This window comes from Quercus suber, unplaced genomic scaffold (genome assembly GCF_002906115.3).
Source record: "Quercus suber isolate HL8 unplaced genomic scaffold, Cork oak 2.0 scaffold_248, whole genome shotgun sequence".
Lineage (NCBI taxonomy): Eukaryota > Viridiplantae > Streptophyta > Magnoliopsida > Fagales > Fagaceae > Quercus > Quercus suber.
Genome location: NW_027069704.1, coordinates 66,975 through 87,240, shown reverse-complemented (window position 1 = coordinate 87,240; position 20,266 = coordinate 66,975). Strand labels below are relative to the sequence as shown.

At 30.1% G+C, this 20,266-nt stretch overlaps 2 protein-coding genes and 1 long non-coding RNA gene across 3 annotated transcripts; 1 reads left to right on the top strand and 2 right to left on the bottom strand.

Moving 5' to 3' along the window:
- Window positions 1-1,562: 1,562 nt before the first annotated feature.
- On the top strand, window positions 1,563-2,450 carry LOC136070633 (uncharacterized). The gene is made up of 2 exons (XR_010631874.1): window positions 1,563-1,901; window positions 2,150-2,450. It is a non-coding gene; the product is annotated as an uncharacterized LOC136070633 (long non-coding RNA).
- Window positions 2,451-4,760: 2,310 nt separating this feature from the next.
- On the bottom strand, window positions 4,761-9,847 carry LOC112004837 (phosphoinositide phosphatase SAC2). Its single transcript, XM_065780823.1, has 12 exons — window positions 9,821-9,847; window positions 9,536-9,773; window positions 9,281-9,446; window positions 8,875-9,097; window positions 8,234-8,310; window positions 7,963-8,144; window positions 7,776-7,873; window positions 6,775-6,914; window positions 6,533-6,658; window positions 5,609-5,969; window positions 5,012-5,133; window positions 4,761-4,877 (listed from the first exon to the last, which is right to left on the bottom strand). Exons 1-12 carry the CDS (start codon window positions 9,845-9,847, stop codon window positions 4,793-4,795), a joined length of 1,845 nt encoding a protein of 614 aa, XP_065636895.1. The 3' UTR covers window positions 4,761-4,792.
- A 2,918-nt stretch (window positions 9,848-12,765) lies between these two features.
- On the bottom strand, window positions 12,766-19,618 carry LOC136061175 (phosphoinositide phosphatase SAC2-like). Its single transcript, XM_065780834.1, has 11 exons — window positions 19,463-19,618; window positions 19,192-19,373; window positions 19,005-19,102; window positions 18,003-18,142; window positions 17,761-17,886; window positions 16,837-17,197; window positions 16,240-16,361; window positions 16,025-16,105; window positions 13,240-13,458; window positions 13,039-13,148; window positions 12,766-12,828 (listed from the first exon to the last, which is right to left on the bottom strand). The coding sequence occupies exons 2-11, from the start codon at window positions 19,286-19,288 to the stop codon at window positions 12,794-12,796; spliced, it is 1,389 nt and encodes a 462-aa protein (XP_065636906.1). The 5' UTR covers window positions 19,289-19,373; window positions 19,463-19,618; the 3' UTR covers window positions 12,766-12,793.
- Window positions 19,619-20,266: the final 648 nt, after the last annotated feature.

Here is a 20,266-nt window from a genome sequence, read left to right as displayed (position 1 = left end):
TCATAAATCGAGTTACAAATGAGGAGCATTTTCCTAATTAGTTTAGAAAATAGGGCAAAATGTTGCTTAGTTTGGGAGAAAAGGGTAGAAGCCAATTTTGTCCTTTACTTTTTATAGTTTGAGAAAACTTGATTAAGTTATTATACTTCTATATATACAAAATCTTCTTATACATTGCATGAATTTACGACTAGTTTGAATTTAATTCATAAGGAAACTAATATATATGTATTGTATTTAAGTTTTACAAATTTTTTAAAAAATTAATAATTTTTATTATTTTGAAAAATTACCTAAACATCAACAATTTCGTTGAGGTTACGGAGAAATTGCCATTGAATTTCATGGTAGGTTTCCTATTTTTTTTCTTATGAAAATAGTCAAAATATATAGGCTACGTTTGTTGAGGTCAGCGGAGATTTCCATTTTATATGTTGGTTGTCTTTGTGAATCAAACGTGCCAAATAAATAAATGAAACTTATAGTACTAGTTGGAAAGGATAAGGACGACTACTTTTCTACATATCAATTTAATATTAATTTTCTATTAGCTCGTGTATGATTCTTGCACTAACTTAACAAACTCTATTTGTTATCTTACATAACTTCTTGCATATGTGTGTGTGTGTATATATATATATATATATTTCTTTGGCAAATATATCTTTATATATTAAATTTGAGCAAAATCAGAAATTCAATCCTTATTATTATTATTTTTTTAGAAAGAATCCTTGTTCTTATTAGAAAATAAATGTTCAAAATATAAATCACTTGGAGAAATTTAAATATCTTCAGGTTTTGTAGAATCATTAGAAAGAAGGATTAGTAATAACAAAAAAGTCATTAAACCAAGATGTTCATTAATGTTCTCTTGTTGTGCTAAAAAATCAATTAAGTTCACTCATAATTAAAGAAAATCCTCAAAGCTTAAGAAAAAAAAAATCTTTTTTTAATATTCACTTGTAAAGATGAATTGAGTCTTAATAACATTTTTTTTTAAAAGATCCAAAATAATTTTTGAAGTCATAACTTTGTGCTTTGAGGCAATTAAAAAAAAAAAAAAGCTAAAATGCAAAACTGACTTTCTTTTCTTAAGATTTCATTTTAATTTTTCAACTTTACTTTCGTTCATTTCAATCCTTTAAGTTTCAAGTTTATTCAATTAAAGCTTTTCCATCCATTTTTGTTATATGTTGTGGTTAATTTTTCAATTTTTTAGATTTATCTTCAAAAATTTTTAATTAAAAAAACTCAATTAATGATTGAAATATATTTTTCAGTTTTTTTTGTTTTCAAAAAAATCTTAACAAAAGTTTGACGGAAGGCTTTAATTAAATAAATTGAATAATCTGAAACTTAGAGAATTGAAATGAACGAAAATAAAGTTAGGGAACCGTAATGAAATCATAAAAAACTTAAAGTGTTGGTTTTACATTTTAGCCTAAAAAAAATTTGTTTCACATAAAAGTTATATATGTATTTATATAAAGCTAAGAAAAAAAAAAACTTATATAAATGATAGCTGCTAGTGTTACAAGACTTTGACCGAATACTTTGCAAAAAATACATGTCATGAGGAGAAGCTTTCTGAATTTGCCTTCTTATAAAAAAGAAGAAACAGAATGATATAAGAGTTCTTTTACAGAAACACTTATAAGTTTATCCTTTAACCTGTAGTCCCTAGATTCACACAAAAAAGATACGTATGGATAAAAGCCAAGCAAGCAAGCAAACAATAAAAGCCTAAAAAGTCTAAACCTCCATATGGATCATATCATTATCATTGTTGTTGTTGTTTCAGCCTCCGAAAGTTGTGGGTTCTGCCTCCGCCATAGTTATCTGATTATCGCTTTGTTTGGAAACAGAAAAAAGCATAAGGATAAAGTTTCATCAACTGGGTACGTATGACCTCGTTTAACTTTCTTTCTTCTCAATCTTAGTCTCATATTATTCGTTCTCATAATATTACACACTGTTGTGTCACATTTTATGTATATATAATATATGTTTTTTCTCAATCTTAGTCTCATATTATTCGTTCTCATAATATTACACACTGTTGTGTCACATTTTATGTATATATAATATATGTTTTTGGGCTGTATATGTGTGTGTGAAGATTGATATTGGAAGGTTTATTGTGCAGTGATAAAGCGCTTGGGAGTAACGAGGTTTTGGTGGTCTATCATGGGTTCAGAGTCATCTGAGAGCTGCTTGCAAAGTTTCAGGCTCTATGAGACTTTTTCGGTAAATATATTTCATAGAGAATTAAGCAATTTCTGTCTCTATATGTTTTGTGTGTGCTTTTCTTTAGTTTATATGTTATGATTATAGTTTTTTTTTCCACTGTATTTTCTTTATTGCTTTCTTTTTGGTCAGCTTATATAAAGATCAATTTGGGTTTGTTTCGTGTTGATTATATATATATATATGTAATTTTTTTTTCACTGTATTTTCTTGGTTGCTTTCTTTCTGGTCAGCTTCTTTGTATATACGATAAAGATTAAGCTTTGAATTTTGGGTTTGTTTCGTGTTGATTATAATATATATAATCATTATAATTGAGTTTCCAGATTGAACGTGATGCGCATATATTTATTATTTAGACTTTGTCTTTTGAGAGGGGATTACGTGCACACTAATATTAAAACAATTGTTTGACTCCTGAACATTACAAATTTTGATATGATCTCCGTCTAAAGGTGATCTTGTTGTTGACTGATCAGCGTAAACAATTAATGAAAAACCAAATTGTTTGCCTTGAATTTCTTTTTTATTTTTTACTAAATAGGTTTTATTTATTTTTTAGTTTGACATTTAAAGAATGAAGAGTTTGGTTTAGGCATGTGATGCATTATTTGAGATTTTCTTTATTGCATTTATATTCATTGAATTAGCTAATGTAAATGCATATATTAATTTCTATAGATGTGCATAGGTTATTATATTAAAATAATTTATATGATTATTTTTATAAATTTTACAAAATTTTTAATATATAATAATAATATATGTTTTTTACTTTATCCCAAACATTTGGCTATATCAGATGTGTTGATATCAATATAGATGCATGAAGTAGGGTAAACACTGAGCAAGAATACATCTTCTAGTCAAACTTGGATTTTAAATCATGACAATTTCACTCAAGTGCACATCAAGTGAAGTACTCACAAAGTTTCTATCTGAATTAATGTTTTGCTCAAGCGAATTTGAATTTTGCTTGAGCGAAATTCTCTGATTTCAATTTTCTTCAATTAACTCTTACCGAGTTCTAATCTAACACAAGTACAACTAATTTCAATGCGTTTTTACTCTTAATCTTTTCATAGGAATTAGCCAAGATTAAAACCTAACAAGTTCTTGAAAAAAAAAAGACTATTAACAAATTAAAAGGATCTTGAAATTGTATAATCAATTAATTTCCCCTCCTCACATTCACATAAACTTTGTTAATAGCACCTTTGACTAAATATTTCTCAAGTGGATATCAGAGATGTGAGGTGACTTATTTTTTATATTCATAGAGAAGATTGAAAAATCTTATTAGCTGTTCAAAAGCAAGAGAGTTGAAAACTTGGGCTTCATGGAAAGAAAATTATGTGTTTAAAGTTTTGTGTATCTTTGCATGCATTTATGCATGTCTATACTTTATTGTAGCTACTTTAAAATTTATTATTTTCTTTTGATGATATTTGGTTTGTTGAGATGACCTAATCTTTTAGGAAATTTTGATGTAGCTGAAAGAGAAATATAGAAGAGGCAAATGGAACCAGATGATGAGAGTAGTGTAACGCAAGACAAAACTAAAATGATGCAACAATGAAATTGAAAAACAGAAAAATAAAGGATAGATAACCTAGGAGTTAGCTCCTAAGGTTGCTAGGAGTCAACACCAAACAAGAGAGAGAGAGAGAGAACATATAGGAGTTAACACCTAGGGTTAGTCGGAGTGATCATTGGATAAGTTCCACAGGAAATGTATTCATCAATAAAACTGTAAAATGTCTCCATAGGAGTTCAATACTATGCTTATATAGACTACTAAGCCCAAATTCTAGTTGACTTAGGAAATCCTAATTCTAAATGCCTTGGAAAATCTCAATCATTAAATTACAAATATATCCTTTACTCTAGAAAATTAAATAAAATACTAATAATCTAATTAAGCTACTAAGACCTAAAATAAAATCCAATTGACCAAAAACAGTATAATTGATATCAAAAATCAAACGGGACTAAAAAGAAAGTTCTTTACGCTTCCCGCATCAGTAAAATAGGAAGAAGTTAGGAACACTAGAACTTAATACAAAAACTAGAAATTCAAACTGAAATTTGACAAGAAACTTCAACACCATCCATATGGAGCACTGAACAATAATGGAAAGCCTTGATGATAACTAATGGACCAAAAGGTACTTCTCAGAAACATTCAATAACTATACAAAAGGCTAAAGGATAACTATAAGGTAAATGCCATATTAAACTTGCTTTCCAAAGTGTTCAAAGAAAAACAGCAATGCAAACATTTCCCAAGTGTTCCTAAAACATTTTAATCTTCTTAGTTCTTCCTGTGTTGGAAACTAATTCTTAAAACTGTCTCATAACCAAAGTCTAACCTCAAAACTATGGAAGAAAATACAATTACCTACAGATTATTGTGAGTTAAAAGAATACTTGGCAAATACATAGTTATTACCTAACTGATTCTTTACAGAAGTTGCATTCAATTGAAAATGATAAAATGTAGGCAGCACAACAATCTGTGTGCAACATGCTCATCAAAAAATTACCTCCCAACATTGAAACGCTGGCCTGAATCCAATTCCCACAGAGATAGCTTACCCAGTTGTGGACGAAAATAGCCCAAGAACCTACACAAATTTCAAGTCATATAATTGATTAGATTTTCTCCAACTCTCTTGGTTGATGCACTTAGTATTTGAATGATAAATTTTGCAGGCTAATTTTCCATAGTGAATTAACTATTATTAAGTAACTGACTCACACATTAATTGCATCTTGTCTCTCAAAATCTGAGAAGGCATTGCTGTAAAATCTTTGTACAGTTTTAATAAGATCTTGGCAACCGGCTGCTGGTTTCCATTGACCTCTGATCTCAGCAAATATCTATTTAGCATCACCAATGCAAAATTGTGAACAGCTGGGAGAGTTGAAATTTAACCAAGAATATGAAACATGCGTCTAAGCTAGAAAAAAAAAGAAGATAAGAATTAACTGGCATTATGTCACAGCAAATGTATCTAGTTGGGGCCAGCTGGCCAGCAAGGGGTTATAATGAGAAAAAGGTGCATTAGGATTCTATTTAATTTCTAATTACAATATATTTAGAATTTAATCCAGTTTTGCCCTGGCTATGGGTATTGAACCTGCTAAGTAAGGTGATGAAAAAATTGATTGCTTAGAGCTTCGGACCGTTCATGGTTAATTTAAGATCTCAAAAGACCTTAAAATTCCTTCCTGGAAATCAATCCTAGGTAATAATCATTTTAAATAGCAAACACATAGGAATTTTCATTTCCATTCACATCTAATAAATTTTAGATATTGTAAATACATCATTCACCAAATTTAGAAGGATTACCTTATTGTGTGCTGGGGAACCACCATATTGTAGTGCAAGTGTGTCACCCATATCCTCATAAACTTTCATTAAATCCTCAGCCAAAGGATTTTTCAAATCAACATTTGGGGATTCTATAAATCCCAAAGCATGCAGTTGACGTCCAAGGGCAACTAGCCCATACACATATTGGGCAATGTTTGTGCGATCTAAGCAGTCTAAGCAATTAGTCCTTAGGACCCCTTTCTGAGACATTGTGGATTTGACACCATATTTTCTATTTACATCTCCACTACCAACACCATCACCAACTTTTGTTTCTAGGTTATCAGCATCCTCATTTTCATTGAGATTCTCTCTAGAGAATTGACCATTATTCTCACTGCAGCAAAAGGAAACTGTCAAAATTTGAACTAAACCATCAAAACTGTCAAAAATTTGAACTAATAGCAAGTATCTTAAAGCCTAAGAAATAGAAAATCATTCCATGAAGGCTCCGGAGAGTCTAAGTAGCTTTTTATAGGCTGATCCAACATCATTTACTTGCAAGCATACATACATACGTATAAAGAAATGTACATACAGTAAATTATGTGTTGGCAATCACCACTTGCAAATTATAAAGCAATGGCTTGGTGAAGAAACTCCAAATCAGGAAATGAGAGCATGAGAATAACCGTTTAATATATATATATATATATATAGACACCCATACGAAAAATAGGCCAGACTGGAATATTCAATTTCCATTCCATGGTAATGTTATCAGGATTTAACTAGTTGCAAGTTACAACTAAATTGGTCTGGAAAAACATGTCAAGTGGATAGACAAACGGGAATGTTAATGATACAACTCTGAAAATTCATATTCATACCATATACAAGAAACTAAATGACATGAGATACTAATTCAAGCAAATAGCATCCAATATGTATCAGGCTTACTCAAAGTAGGATAAGTTTAAAAATCCCTCCAAACACAATTTCTGTGGTACATGACAATAGAACATGCCAGTTAAGTCCAATGTATTAGCAAAAAATTCTCCTAGCTGTTTCAGTTCCTGTATAGCCCTGCAGCAAAAGATTCATTCTCTATTAATGTCAATCATGCTTCATATTAATGTCAATCATACTTTAAATAATAAGAAATCTATAGCTATTATATATACAAGTGAAAGACAAAGTACCTTCTGTGGTACATGTGTGTATTTAAATCCCAACGACAAAACCTTATGTGATTCTTCTCTGGTAAATTCTCAATGATGGATGTAATAGCTTTTGCATATGCTGCACTTAGATTTTTTTCTGCACGCTTCTTTCCACGTGTCTATTAATAAACAATAATTGTGATCAAATGGGAAGAAAATGAAAATAGAATTACTAGAAGAGCACATATTAATCATAAATCAGCTCCTCCTAGGCAAGGAGAAGGGAGTAGATCCACAATTACTTTTGCTAGTATGTAGACTATGAAGTCTACATAAAGTTCCAATTTTAGATGGTTATGCCCACGACAGGGTACAAATCTTAAATGAAGTGAGCTATGAAAGTCAAATCAAAATCTGCACACATTATCATCACTGTTGCTTAATGGCATCTAAAGGAATCTTTTAAAATTTTACTTATAAATATTTTGGGAAATGGTAGACTAATATTTACAGCTCACAGTTGATGGTAAAGAATGAAAGACAAAAAAGAGGTGATGACAAACATTATTATTTTAGCTAAGCAAGAGGTTATAGCAATGAGCACAAAACAAAGATAGCACCTTTTTATTTCTTTTTTTATGGATACAAAGATAGTATCTTTCTATTCTGACATTTTAAAATCGTGCCAAGATTCTACTTTGCAAGACTCATTTTTCCACCTCTTACGGTTTTTTTTTTTCTTCCACAAGTCTAAGCACTGCCAAATTTAGCTCAATTTGAAGAGTAAAATTTTTAATCATTTAGACAAACTTGACCAATTTTTGAAAATGCTCATTTAAAACTTTGCTCATATATATATATATATATATATATGTAGTGAACAGAATGCTCTTTACATTTTCTTTGTTTACTTCATTACTTGAGTTATTTTTTCAATTTTTTGAACCATTATCAAATTTGAACTAGCTACAACTATACTGTTTTGTCATTCCAAAGAATAATGTCCCATCTCTCTCCTCATTTAATATAGAAAGGCATACCTTTAGTAAACTCAATATAATTATTGGCTTTCCATATCTTTTGGCAAGATTCTCAAAATGAAGTCTTGTGGCTTCATAGTTATGTTGTTCTGATGCTACTGTAAATCAAAAGAAAAGTCAGTTGAATAAATGAAAAGTTATCAATGAGAAATGAGAATGTAAAAAATTGGATGCGCTTGATTCATACAAGAAAATTCAGGTTTGAATTTACGAAATCCTGAAATATTCTGGGACCAAATCAGGGGGACTGAACCTCGATATTGCACAATAGAACTTATTCGCATTGTGCGACCTTCTTCAGACACAATCTGTTCTGTCTCGACATCATTAGCTACTCTACCCCTCTTGTTTACACCACGTTTCAAATATCTGCGTCAGAAGAAAGAAAAATAAAGTCATGGAAACTTAGGCATATCAAATGTACAACAAAAGAATGTGCCATCTCCAATTCTTCATACCTGGTTCCAGCATAAAGACGAGAACGTCTAGCAATAAGGGTTAATGTAAATTCCCTGCCAGATATAGAAAGTTTGACCTGGATAACAAAACTTCAAATCATCAATATCATTCAAACCTTTGATTTCTTCTCTTCTGTTAAATAAAGTTAGAGATATTTGGGAAACACCAGGCATGCATAAATCATCAACAGCTAAGTTGTTTAACTTAGCTAAAAGATTTAAGTTTTTTGGTTTGTGATGTTCCTATTGAATTATTCTTACTTCAGATAGATCTTCATAAATGGATTACATATACTCGCTACATAAACAAACTAGTTATGCATTTTCAAACCTCAATTTTTCAAAAAACAATTCACTTTTTCTTTGTCTAGTTTCTTCAAATATCCCCAATTTCAAAATAAGCTTATACCAACTGGGTAGCCCCTAGTAAAAGATGAAAGAAAAGGCAACTCATTGCATATTTAATAGCAATCAAAGGTATTGATTTTGATAATGAAAAAAGCTTAGTCTAGCAGTTGGATTTCCAGTAGCATGATTAGTGTAGCGTACAAAAACAAAAGAAAATCTATATGATTGTTCAATTTCAGTAAATTTAAATATGTTCTATATTGAGTACCTTTGAAAAGTTCCCTATCCCATACCTGTTTAAAGAAGCCATGAACTAAGGCAACTGTCCACACAGTATTTTTGAGAGTATTCCGGATTTCACTTGTTAAGAATGCATTCCAAACACACTTTTTATTATAAATGCATTGTCCAGTCTTATATTCACATAAATTCTTTTGAAGACTACGCATAACTTGATATGAGTAGCTGAAAAAGAAGTCCTTTGTAAGGTCCACTGTGCAAAGAAGCTTCTGATACCTATGTCAAATATGAAAAAAAAAAGTAAAACAAATTTATTTAACTTCAATCATGTCAAATATGGAAAAAAGTAAAACAAAATAATATATCTTCAGTTATGTCAAATATTGATGATGCATTATTAGATATATCTTGGACAGACTACTACTATCAAAATCGGCAATGAATTTGAATGATACTTACCTGTTTTCATTCTTAGAATAAGCCATTGAGGTCCGCACGGTAGGATTTGAAATTGGAATCATTTTGCTTTTTGTAATAGCATATATTGCATGACCACAAATTTCACCAATCTTCCTTCTTTTTGTTATAAGCAGCATGTAATAAGGCTCCAAAAATTTGACAAACCCTGAAAGAAAACACGAGCCCAAAAGATACTCAATATATATACATTTTTGTATGATTGCATGGTGGTAAAATCTTGCACATATAACATACCGACGATTCCATAACAAGCTGTGACTAATTTAAGTCCACCTATTTTTTTATTTCCTTCATCTAGCCTTTTTAACAGCTCAGCACACTCATCTTCTCTGTATGTTGTAGAATCTTCATAAATTTTTAGCTCAGAACTCTCCAACCTGTCAATCTTTAACACTTTCCAAAAGGTTTTCTTCTTATCTCTTCCTATGATATAATAATTCTGTTGCAAATAAAAGTCATATAAATATGTAATCTATATTTATATATATCTAAAACCTAAGTAACATTTATTATTATTACGTTTATGTAAACTACGTTAGCGGCCATATAATCATTTTCTTTCCATAATTTTTTATATATATATATATATATAAATATTAATGTATGCAATAAATTTTGCCACTCTGTCATTGTACACATTATCACTTTTTTTTTCTCTTTTTAAACTTTTCTTCTCCCTATAAAAATATATATATATATAATATATATATTCTTCTTCTCTTTATTAGTCCACATCTACTATTACATTTTTTCCAATTTTTCCCTCCCTCTTTAGCACTTTATCTCCCTACTACTTTTTACTTAAATGATAAACTTCCTTCATCCTTTTCTCTTTTTCATATTTCGACTCTTCTTCTTCGCATCTTATTTTGTATAAATTTGATATCATTTAAAGTTGATGGTTTTTTTTTTTTAAATTTAATAGGAATTTAAGTTTATATATAAAAATAAAAAATAAAAAAAAATAAATCTACATGATTACGAATCCGAATGTGCCTACCAATTGTTTGAGTAGTAAATCATAATAAAGTCTACCTTTATTCCTATGGTTTTATTTTAGATTTTGGTTAAGATAATGCTATAGTTTTGTGATGAGTTTTGATTATCATAACAATCTCCTTATTCCTTAATAGTTAAGAGATGAGAAATTTAAATAAAATATGAAACTTATAAATATATTAGGCAAATATAACAGACTATAATAGAAGTTTGAATAATATAATTCACCTTAAAAAAATATTATCAAACATACCAAAAATAAAAATAAAAATGATATATTTGTAAAGATAAAATATAAATAAAATAAAAAAGTACATGTAGAAATCTTCATAAAAAAATTAAAAAAAAAAGACAATACTTGAAATAATTGTTGCTTTGTATATATTGCACCTCATCACATAATATTTATATATTCCCACACATCGCATCAGCAACTAGTAAAGATATCATGCAATACGGATTAGTCAATTTATATAAAGAAACCAAGAAAATGCCAAGTAGATATGAGTCATATCAGGCAATCAGAAAAGCATTCATTAAGAAGTTAGTTATTTTTTTTTTGTTTTTTTTTTTTTTTGTTTTAATTAAGAAGTTAGTTATAAATCATCCTAAAATGCAAAAATGTGCTGCCTACCTATTTTATTTATGAAACTACAAGAGAGTTTGTCTATTCTAATAAAATACAAATATTTTCTTTCTTTTATTAGTTTGCCTTAAATATAAAATTCATGATTTTGGTTACTGATATAATATTACAATAATAATATTTATTATGACACATGCTCCACTCTAAAGTTATACTAATAACTCTTAGAAAAATGTTATGTCCACAACATTTTTATGATACTTTCACAACAAATCCTAAGTAACAAGTTGTTAGTGACTATTAATGGTAGGTAAAAAAAATTAATTTTATTGGTGAATTCAAATTAGAATTAGTTATAATTTACCACCTATGATTTGTTGTGAAAGTCTTGTAAAAATTGTAGAAGTTTCCTAATAGGGGAGTGTATAGGAATTATAGGAATTGTAAGGAAATTGACTTAATTCGAAGTAGTCACACTCCATAGAGAAAGAGAGAGATTAAGAGAGAATTAGCTCTAATCTCATTAGCACCATGCCTCATCCTATTGGTTCTACTATTCCCTATGTGCATTAATAATTCCAACATATCTAAATGTGATAAACATGTTTGGAATTATAACTAACTAACTAACTAAATTTCAATACATAATTATTCTTCATATGTCTATAGCATTCCTAACATTTCCCTCTCCTTGAAAACACCTTGCCCACAAGGTGTTATGTTGAAATAGCATCTTCATCAAAGGAGATCTTCCATTTAAAGAAAATATGATGCTAGAATATTCTAAAAAAGTGTTTATATAAATTCAATTAATATATATATATATATATATGCAAAGAGGTTATGTAAGATAACAAATATAAATTTTGTTAAGATAGTGCAAGAATCATACACTAGCTAATAGAAAATTAATATTAAATTGATATGTAGAATAGTAGTCGTCCTTATCCTTTCCAACTACTACTATAAGTTTCATTTATTTATTTAAAACATCTAATTCACAATGTAACCTATACTTTGCATCAAATTAAATGACTATCTAAAATTTTAGAATTCGATATCTAAACTTTGGAAACATAAATTAAAAAGTAGGGGAAGAAAATAAAATTTAAAATAACTATAAACATATCTAAGAAATATATGTGGCAGAGACACTTGCGAACCTTTCTTCAAGATTGGAAAGTGTAGCCAATCTCTACTTCTTTCTTGAAGACAATGTGTTATTAGTTTTCTCCAATATTTCAATAAATTTTCTTATAAAAAATTATAATATTTAATGTTCTATATATTTTATAGGCAAAATTGAAAAATAATAAGGGTAGGATAGTGATTTGATCACACTATATGAGTTTAGAAATTTAAAAATTGCATGATATAGTGACTTACAAGCATAAGCATGCATGTTTAATGCCTACTCAAGATCAAGAATGCAAATATTTTTTTGATAAAATAAAATTTCAAATATCCTTCAATTATTTTGTTGCATTCTTGATTGTGTTTTTTTTTTTTCTTTTAATAGACTTTGTCTCGATTGTTGCAAAAGCAACTAAATTTGATCAGAAATATCATATTTCAAATAAATTATTTCTCATTTAAATCATAGGAAAATGACATCAAATTTCATTATAAGTAAATAATTAATTCATCTTTAGATATATTAATATAAGAAAATAAATGTGTGTGTGTATATATATATATATATTACATTTCACTATAAGAAGTTAAGAAATCTAAATGTTTAAGTTAATTTTAGTTTAGAAAATATATTGATGGCTTTTTTTCTCAATTATTATCAAAGCAATTAAAATGAAGAATATATCTTTCAAATTATATTTTTTTATTTTTTATTATTNTTTTTTTTTTCATTATAAAACATAGTCAGCAATGAGATAGTAATATGCATACCTTCATTTGATCCATCGTATCCTTACACTCAGGGCACCTGTATGTAGTCACAAAAAACAGTGGTCAGTCAGAAGACATTGTAGTTAAATGCAAATGTTAAAGAGAGTCCCACTTAGAAGACAATAAAATAAATTTATTAAAAAAAAGAAAATTAAAAAAAAAAAAAAAAAAAGACTTAACGCTATTGTGCGAGCAATTTGCTTTTCACATTCATACTAAAGGGTGTAATAGATAAATTGATAATAACCTGTCATTTGCTTCAATAAAAGAATTTCCAGATGAAGAATGCCAGTCCATATCAAATAAACTTGAGTGGTTAGATACATCCCATGTTCATCGTTATGATTGTCATCACTTCTGATATGTCAAAGAAAACCAACATCTATTATATTATATTCACTTTTAACTATCAAGCTAAAGATCAGTCCACCAAAAAAAAAGGTTTAACCTGATGCTAGTTGAGACCTCTGTCGTGCACTCTAAAATACTTGTGTCATCTCCTTGTGCTTCATCAGACAAAGGCTGAGTTGGGATATCTGGAAGACTCATGCTGCCTCCTTGCAGTTCTTTAGACAAAGGCTGATTATATATTAAATCTGTGCTCGTCATAGTTGAGTCACCCCTAGAGTGAATATCATTAGCCGAAAGTGACCTTTTAGTAGATGACCTGCAAATATAAAAAGTTTCACTACAAGTTCTGAAATTCTATATCTTCTACTAACCTAAGCAATGGAATTGTTGTTTAATACTCAAGATTATCATAGATGTCATACACAAGCAAATATGTCAATCATAAAAATCAAATATCAAATCTAAAGCAATAACGATAAAGTGGTAAAAGTACACTAGGAAACCTAGAGAAGAAACTCTTCACTGGGAAAAACCAATACAGGGGTCCAATTCCATCAAAAAAATCCACTATAAAAAATAGTAAGTCTACTGCTACAACAATTTTCACAACTTTGGCCACAATTTACCTATGTGGCAACTTGTAAGTGGTGGGAAAAAATAGTGACTCCACAATTCCACCAATCGCAAGTCAACACATGAACATATTGTGGCAAAGTTGTGGAAATAGATATGATAACAGACTTACCCATAAAAAAATTAGTTACATTAGTCTTTGATCCAATCCTATTCAATGTAGCCTTTGCAAACCCCTCGCTTGCCTTCTTACCACACTAGACCTAAAACCTTTGGAATCCTTTTATTGAAATAAAACCTCTACGACTACAATGAACTCCTCAAAGATTTGCTGCAATGAACTCGCTATATAAAATCTCTATGGTTTCAAGCTAATCTCACACTCTTTAGATCACAAAATGAGTGGGTAAAATCTAATTTATTTTCAGTTTGGCTCAAGGGAAAGAAAGGATCAAGTTTTCTCTATATTGCTCTGGTATGGCAGTCATTCTCCTTTCAAAAATTCGTGCATCAAGTGATTTAAAAGGATTGAATAGAGGAACTCCCAAACATTTGGCTATATCAGATGTGTTGATATCAATATAGATGCATGAAGTAGGGTAAACACTGAGCAAGAATACATCTTCTAGTCAAACTTGGATTTTAAATCATGACAATTTCACTCAAGTGCACATCAAGTGAAGTACTCACAAAGTTTCTATCTGAATTAATGTTTTGCTCAAGCGAATTTGAATTTTGCTTGAGCGAAATTCTCTGATTTCAATTTTCTTCAATTAACTCTTACCGAGTTCTAATCTAACACAAGTACAACTAATTTCAATGCGTTTTTACTCTTAATCTTTTCATAGGAATTAGCCAAGATTAAAACCTAACAAGTTCTTGAAAAAAAAAAGACTATTAACAAATTAAAAGGATCTTGAAATTGTATAATCAATTAATTTCCCCTCCTCACATTCACATAAACTTTGTTAATAGCACCTTTGACTAAATATTTCTCAAGTGGATATCAGAGATGTGAGGTGACTTATTTTTTATATTCATAGAGAAGATTGAAAAATCTTATTAGCTGTTCAAAAGCAAGAGAGTTGAAAACTTGGGCTTCATGGAAAGAAAATTATGTGTTTAAAGTTTTGTGTATCTTTGCATGCATTTATGCATGTCTATACTTTATTGTAGCTACTTTAAAATTTATTATTTTCTTTTGATGATATTTGGTTTGTTGAGATGACCTAATCTTTTAGGAAATTTTGATGTAGCTGAAAGAGAAATATAGAAGAGGCAAATGGAACCAGATGATGAGAGTAGTGTAACGCAAGACAAAACTAAAATGATGCAACAATGAAATTGAAAAACAGAAAAATAAAGGATAGATAACCTAGGAGTTAGCTCCTAAGGTTGCTAGGAGTCAACACCAAACAAGAGAGAGAGAGAGAGAACATATAGGAGTTAACACCTAGGGTTAGTCGGAGTGATCATTGGATAAGTTCCACAGGAAATGTATTCATCAATAAAACTGTAAAATGTCTCCATAGGAGTTCAATACTATGCTTATATAGACTACTAAGCCCAAATTCTAGTTGACTTAGGAAATCCTAATTCTAAATGCCTTGGAAAATCTCAATCATTAAATTACAAATATATCCTTTACTCTAGAAAATTAAATAAAATACTAATAATCTAATTAAGCTACTAAGACCTAAAATAAAATCCAATTGACCAAAAACAGTATAATTGATATCAAAAATCAAACGGGACTAAAAAGAAAGTTCTTTACGCTTCCCGCATCAGTAAAATAGGAAGAAGTTAGGAACACTAGAACTTAATACAAAAACTAGAAATTCAAACTGAAATTTGACAAGAAACTTCAACACCATCCATATGGAGCACTGAACAATAATGGAAAGCCTTGATGATAACTAATGGACCAAAAGGTACTTCTCAGAAACATTCAATAACTATACAAAAGGCTAAAGGATAACTATAAGGTAAATGCCATATTAAACTTGCTTTCCAAAGTGTTCAAAGAAAAACAGCAATGCAAACATTTCCCAAGTGTTCCTAAAACATTTTAATCTTCTTAGTTCTTCCTGTGTTGGAAACTAATTCTTAAAACTGTCTCATAACCAAAGTCTAACCTCAAAACTATGGAAGAAAATACAATTACCTACAGATTATTGTGAGTTAAAAGAATACTTGGCAAATACATAGTTATTACCTAACTGATTCTTTACAGAAGTTGCATTCAATTGAAAATGATAAAATGTAGGCAGCACAACAATCTGTGTGCAACATGCTCATCAAAAAATTACCTCCCAACATTGAAACGCTGGCCTGAATCCAATTCCCACAGAGATAGCTTACCCAGTTGTGGACGAAAATAGCCCAAGAACCTACACAAATTTCAAGTCATATAATTGATTAGATTTTCTCCAACTCTCTTGGTTGATGCACTTAGTATTTGAATGATAAATTTTGCAGGCTAATTTTCCATAGTGAATTAACTATTATTAAGTAACTGACTCACACATTAATTGCATCTTGTCTCTCAAAATCTGAGAAGGCATTGCTGTAAAATCTTTGTACAGTTTTAATAAGATCTTGGCAACCGGCTGCTGGTTTCCATTGACCTCTGATCTCAGCAAATATCTATTTAGCATCACCAATGCAAAATTGTGAACAGCTGGGAGAGTTGAAATTTAACCAAGAATATGAAACATGCGTCTAAGCTAGAAAAAAAAAGAAGATAAGAATTAACTGGCATTATGTCACAGCAAATGTATCTAGTTGGGGCCAGCTGGCCAGCAAGGGGTTATAATGAGAAAAAGGTGCATTAGGATTCTATTTAATTTCTAATTACAATATATTTAGAATTTAATCCAGTTTTGCCCTGGCTATGGGTATTGAACCTGCTAAGTAAGGTGATGAAAAAATTGATTGCTTAGAGCTTCGGACCGTTCATGGTTAATTTAAGATCTCAAAAGACCTTAAAATTCCTTCCTGGAAATCAATCCTAGGTAATAATCATTTTAAATAGCAAACACATAGGAATTTTCATTTCCATTCACATCTAATAAATTTTAGATATTGTAAATACATCATTCACCAAATTTAGAAGGATTACCTTATTGTGTGCTGGGGAACCACCATATTGTAGTGCAAGTGTGTCACCCATATCCTCATAAACTTTCATTAAATCCTCAGCCAAAGGATTTTTCAAATCAACATTTGGGGATTCTATAAATCCCAAAGCATGCAGTTGACGTCCAAGGGCAACTAGCCCATACACATATTGGGCAATGTTTGTGCGATCTAAGCAGTCTAAGCAATTAGTCCTTAGGACCCCTTTCTGAGACATTGTGGATTTGACACCATATTTTCTATTTACATCTCCACTACCAACACCATCACCAACTTTTGTTTCTAGGTTATCAGCATCCTCATTTTCATTGAGATTCTCTCTAGAGAATTGACCATTATTCTCACTGCAGCAAAAGGAAACTGTCAAAATTTGAACTAAACCATCAAAACTGTCAAAAATTTGAACTAATAGCAAGTATCTTAAAGCCTAAGAAATAGAAAATCATTCCATGAAGGCTCCGGAGAGTCTAAGTAGCTTTTTATAGGCTGATCCAACATCATTTACTTGCAAGCATACATACATACGTATAAAGAAATGTACATACAGTAAATTATGTGTTGGCAATCACCACTTGCAAATTATAAAGCAATGGCTTGGTGAAGAAACTCCAAATCAGGAAATGAGAGCATGAGAATAACCGTTTAATATATATATATATATATATAGACACCCATACGAAAAATAGGCCAGACTGGAATATTCAATTTCCATTCCATGGTAATGTTATCAGGATTTAACTAGTTGCAAGTTACAACTAAATTGGTCTGGAAAAACATGTCAAGTGGATAGACAAACGGGAATGTTAATGATACAACTCTGAAAATTCATATTCATACCATATACAAGAAACTAAATGACATGAGATACTAATTCAAGCAAATAGCATCCAATATGTATCAGGCTTACTCAAAGTAGGATAAGTTTAAAAATCCCTCCAAACACAATTTCTGTGGTACATGACAATAGAACATGCCAGTTAAGTCCAATGTATTAGCAAAAAATTCTCCTAGCTGTTTCAGTTCCTGTATAGCCCTGCAGCAAAAGATTCATTCTCTATTAATGTCAATCATGCTTCATATTAATGTCAATCATACTTTAAATAATAAGAAATCTATAGCTATTATATATACAAGTGAAAGACAAAGTACCTTCTGTGGTACATGTGTGTATTTAAATCCCAACGACAAAACCTTATGTGATTCTTCTCTGGTAAATTCTCAATGATGGATGTAATAGCTTTTGCATATGCTGCACTTAGATTTTTTTCTGCACGCTTCTTTCCACGTGTCTATTAATAAACAATAATTGTGATCAAATGGGAAGAAAATGAAAATAGAATTACTAGAAGAGCACATATTAATCATAAATCAGCTCCTCCTAGGCAAGGAGAAGGGAGTAGATCCACAATTACTTTTGCTAGTATGTAGACTATGAAGTCTACATAAAGTTCCAATTTTAGATGGTTATGCCCACGACAGGGTACAAATCTTAAATGAAGTGAGCTATGAAAGTCAAATCAAAATCTGCACACATTATCATCACTGTTGCTTAATGGCATCTAAAGGAATCTTTTAAAATTTTACTTATAAATATTTTGGGAAATGGTAGACTAATATTTACAGCTCACAGTTGATGGTAAAGAATGAAAGACAAAAAAGAGGTGATGACAAACATTATTATTTTAGCTAAGCAAGAGGTTATAGCAATGAGCACAAAACAAAGATAGCACCTTTTTATTTCTTTTTTTATGGATACAAAGATAGTATCTTTCTATTCTGACATTTTAAAATCGTGCCAAGATTCTACTTTGCAAGACTCATTTTTCCACCTCTTACGGTTTTTTTTTTTCTTCCACAAGTCTAAGCACTGCCAAATTTAGCTCAATTTGAAGAGTAAAATTTTTAATCATTTAGACAAACTTGACCAATTTTTGAAAATGCTCATTTAAAACTTTGCTCATATATATATATATATATATATATGTAGTGAACAGAATGCTCTTTACATTTTCTTTGTTTACTTCATTACTTGAGTTATTTTTTCAATTTTTTGAACCATTATCAAATTTGAACTAGCTACAACTATACTGTTTTGTCATTCCAAAGAATAATAGTCCCATCTCTCTCCTCATTTAATATAGAAAGGCATACCTTTAGTAAACTCAATATAATTATTGGCTTTCCATATCTTTTGGCAAGATTCTCAAAATGAAGTCTTGTGGCTTCATAGTTATGTTGTTCTGATGCTACTGTAAATCAAAAGAAAAGTCAGTTGAATAAATGAAAAGTTATCAATGAGAAATGAGAATGTAAAAAATTGGATGCGCTTGATTCATACAAGAAAATTCAGGTTTGAATTTACGAAATCCTGAAATATTCTGGGACCAAATCAGGGGGACTGAACCTCGATATTGCACAATAGAACTTATTCGCATTGTGCGACCTTCTTCAGACACAATCTGTTCTGTCTCGACATCATTAGCTACTCTACCCCTCTTGTTTACACCACGTTTCAAATATCTGCGTCAGAAGAAAGAAAAATAAAGTCATGGAAACTTAGGCATATCAAATGTACAACAAAAGAATGTGCCATCTCCAATTCTTCATACCTGGTTCCAGCATAAAGACGAGAACGTCTAGCAATAAGGGTTAATGTAAATTCCCTGCCAGATATAGAAAGTTTGACCTGGATAACAAAACTTCAAATCATCAATATCATTCAAACCTTTGATTTCTTCTCTTCTGTTAAATAAAGTTAGAGATATTTGGGAAACACCAGGCATGCATAAATCATCAACAGCTAAGTTGTTTAACTTAGCTAAAAGATTTAAGTTTTTTGGTTTGTGATGTTCCTATTGAATTATTCTTACTTCAGATAGATCTTCATAAATGGATTACATATACTCGCTACATAAACAAACTAGTTATGCATTTTCAAACCTCAATTTTTCAAAAAACAATTCACTTTTTCTTTGTCTAGTTGACTATGTTTTATAATGAAAAAAAAAAAAAAAAAACTATTTAGCCTTAAACTATGTAGCTAAACAACCCCCTTTAAACAACCCCCTTTTCAAATTATGTAGCAAAATAACTTTGTTTTGGAACTCAATATTGCTGATGTCAAGTTCTGCCTAGAAGTTCTATGCGTATTTTGCCATTTAAAATGTTTTGAAAATTTTACATAGAACTCAACATTAGGAACATCAAGTTCCACTTAAAAATATGCATAAAACTCGATATTGCTAATATCAAGTTTTAGGAAGAACTTGGTATCAAAAAAATTGAATTCAAAAACAAGGATATTCTGCTACATAGTTTGAAAAGGGAGCTGTGAGCTGTTTAGCTACATAGTTAAAAAATTAAGGCTAAATAGTCATTTTCTACTTAATAATGATGTATCTAGTCCGACAGAA

Bases quoted from the DNA above. Each gene is read 5' to 3' on its own strand.
- LOC112004837 (XM_065780823.1), bottom strand. From the start codon at position 9,847: ATGGCCGCTAACGTAGTTTACATAAAC. The intron at 9,774-9,820 runs GTAATAATAATA...ATATAAATATAG, and splicing joins CTAACGTAGTTTACATAAAC to ATTACATATTTATATGACTT. The intron at 5,970-6,532 runs GTAAGCCTGATA...CTTTTGCTGCAG, and splicing joins TTAAACTTATCCTACTTTGA to TGAGAATAATGGTCAATTCT.
- LOC136061175 (XM_065780834.1), bottom strand. From the start codon at position 19,288: ATGCGAATAAGTTCTATTGTGCAATATCGAGGTTCAGTCCCCCTGATT. The intron at 19,103-19,191 runs GTATGAATCAAG...TTTGATTTACAG, and splicing joins ATTCAAACCTGAATTTTCTT to TAGCATCAGAACAACATAAC. The intron at 16,106-16,239 runs GTGAGTCAGTTA...AAATTTGTGTAG, and splicing joins AGACAAGATGCAATTAATGT to GTTCTTGGGCTATTTTCGTC.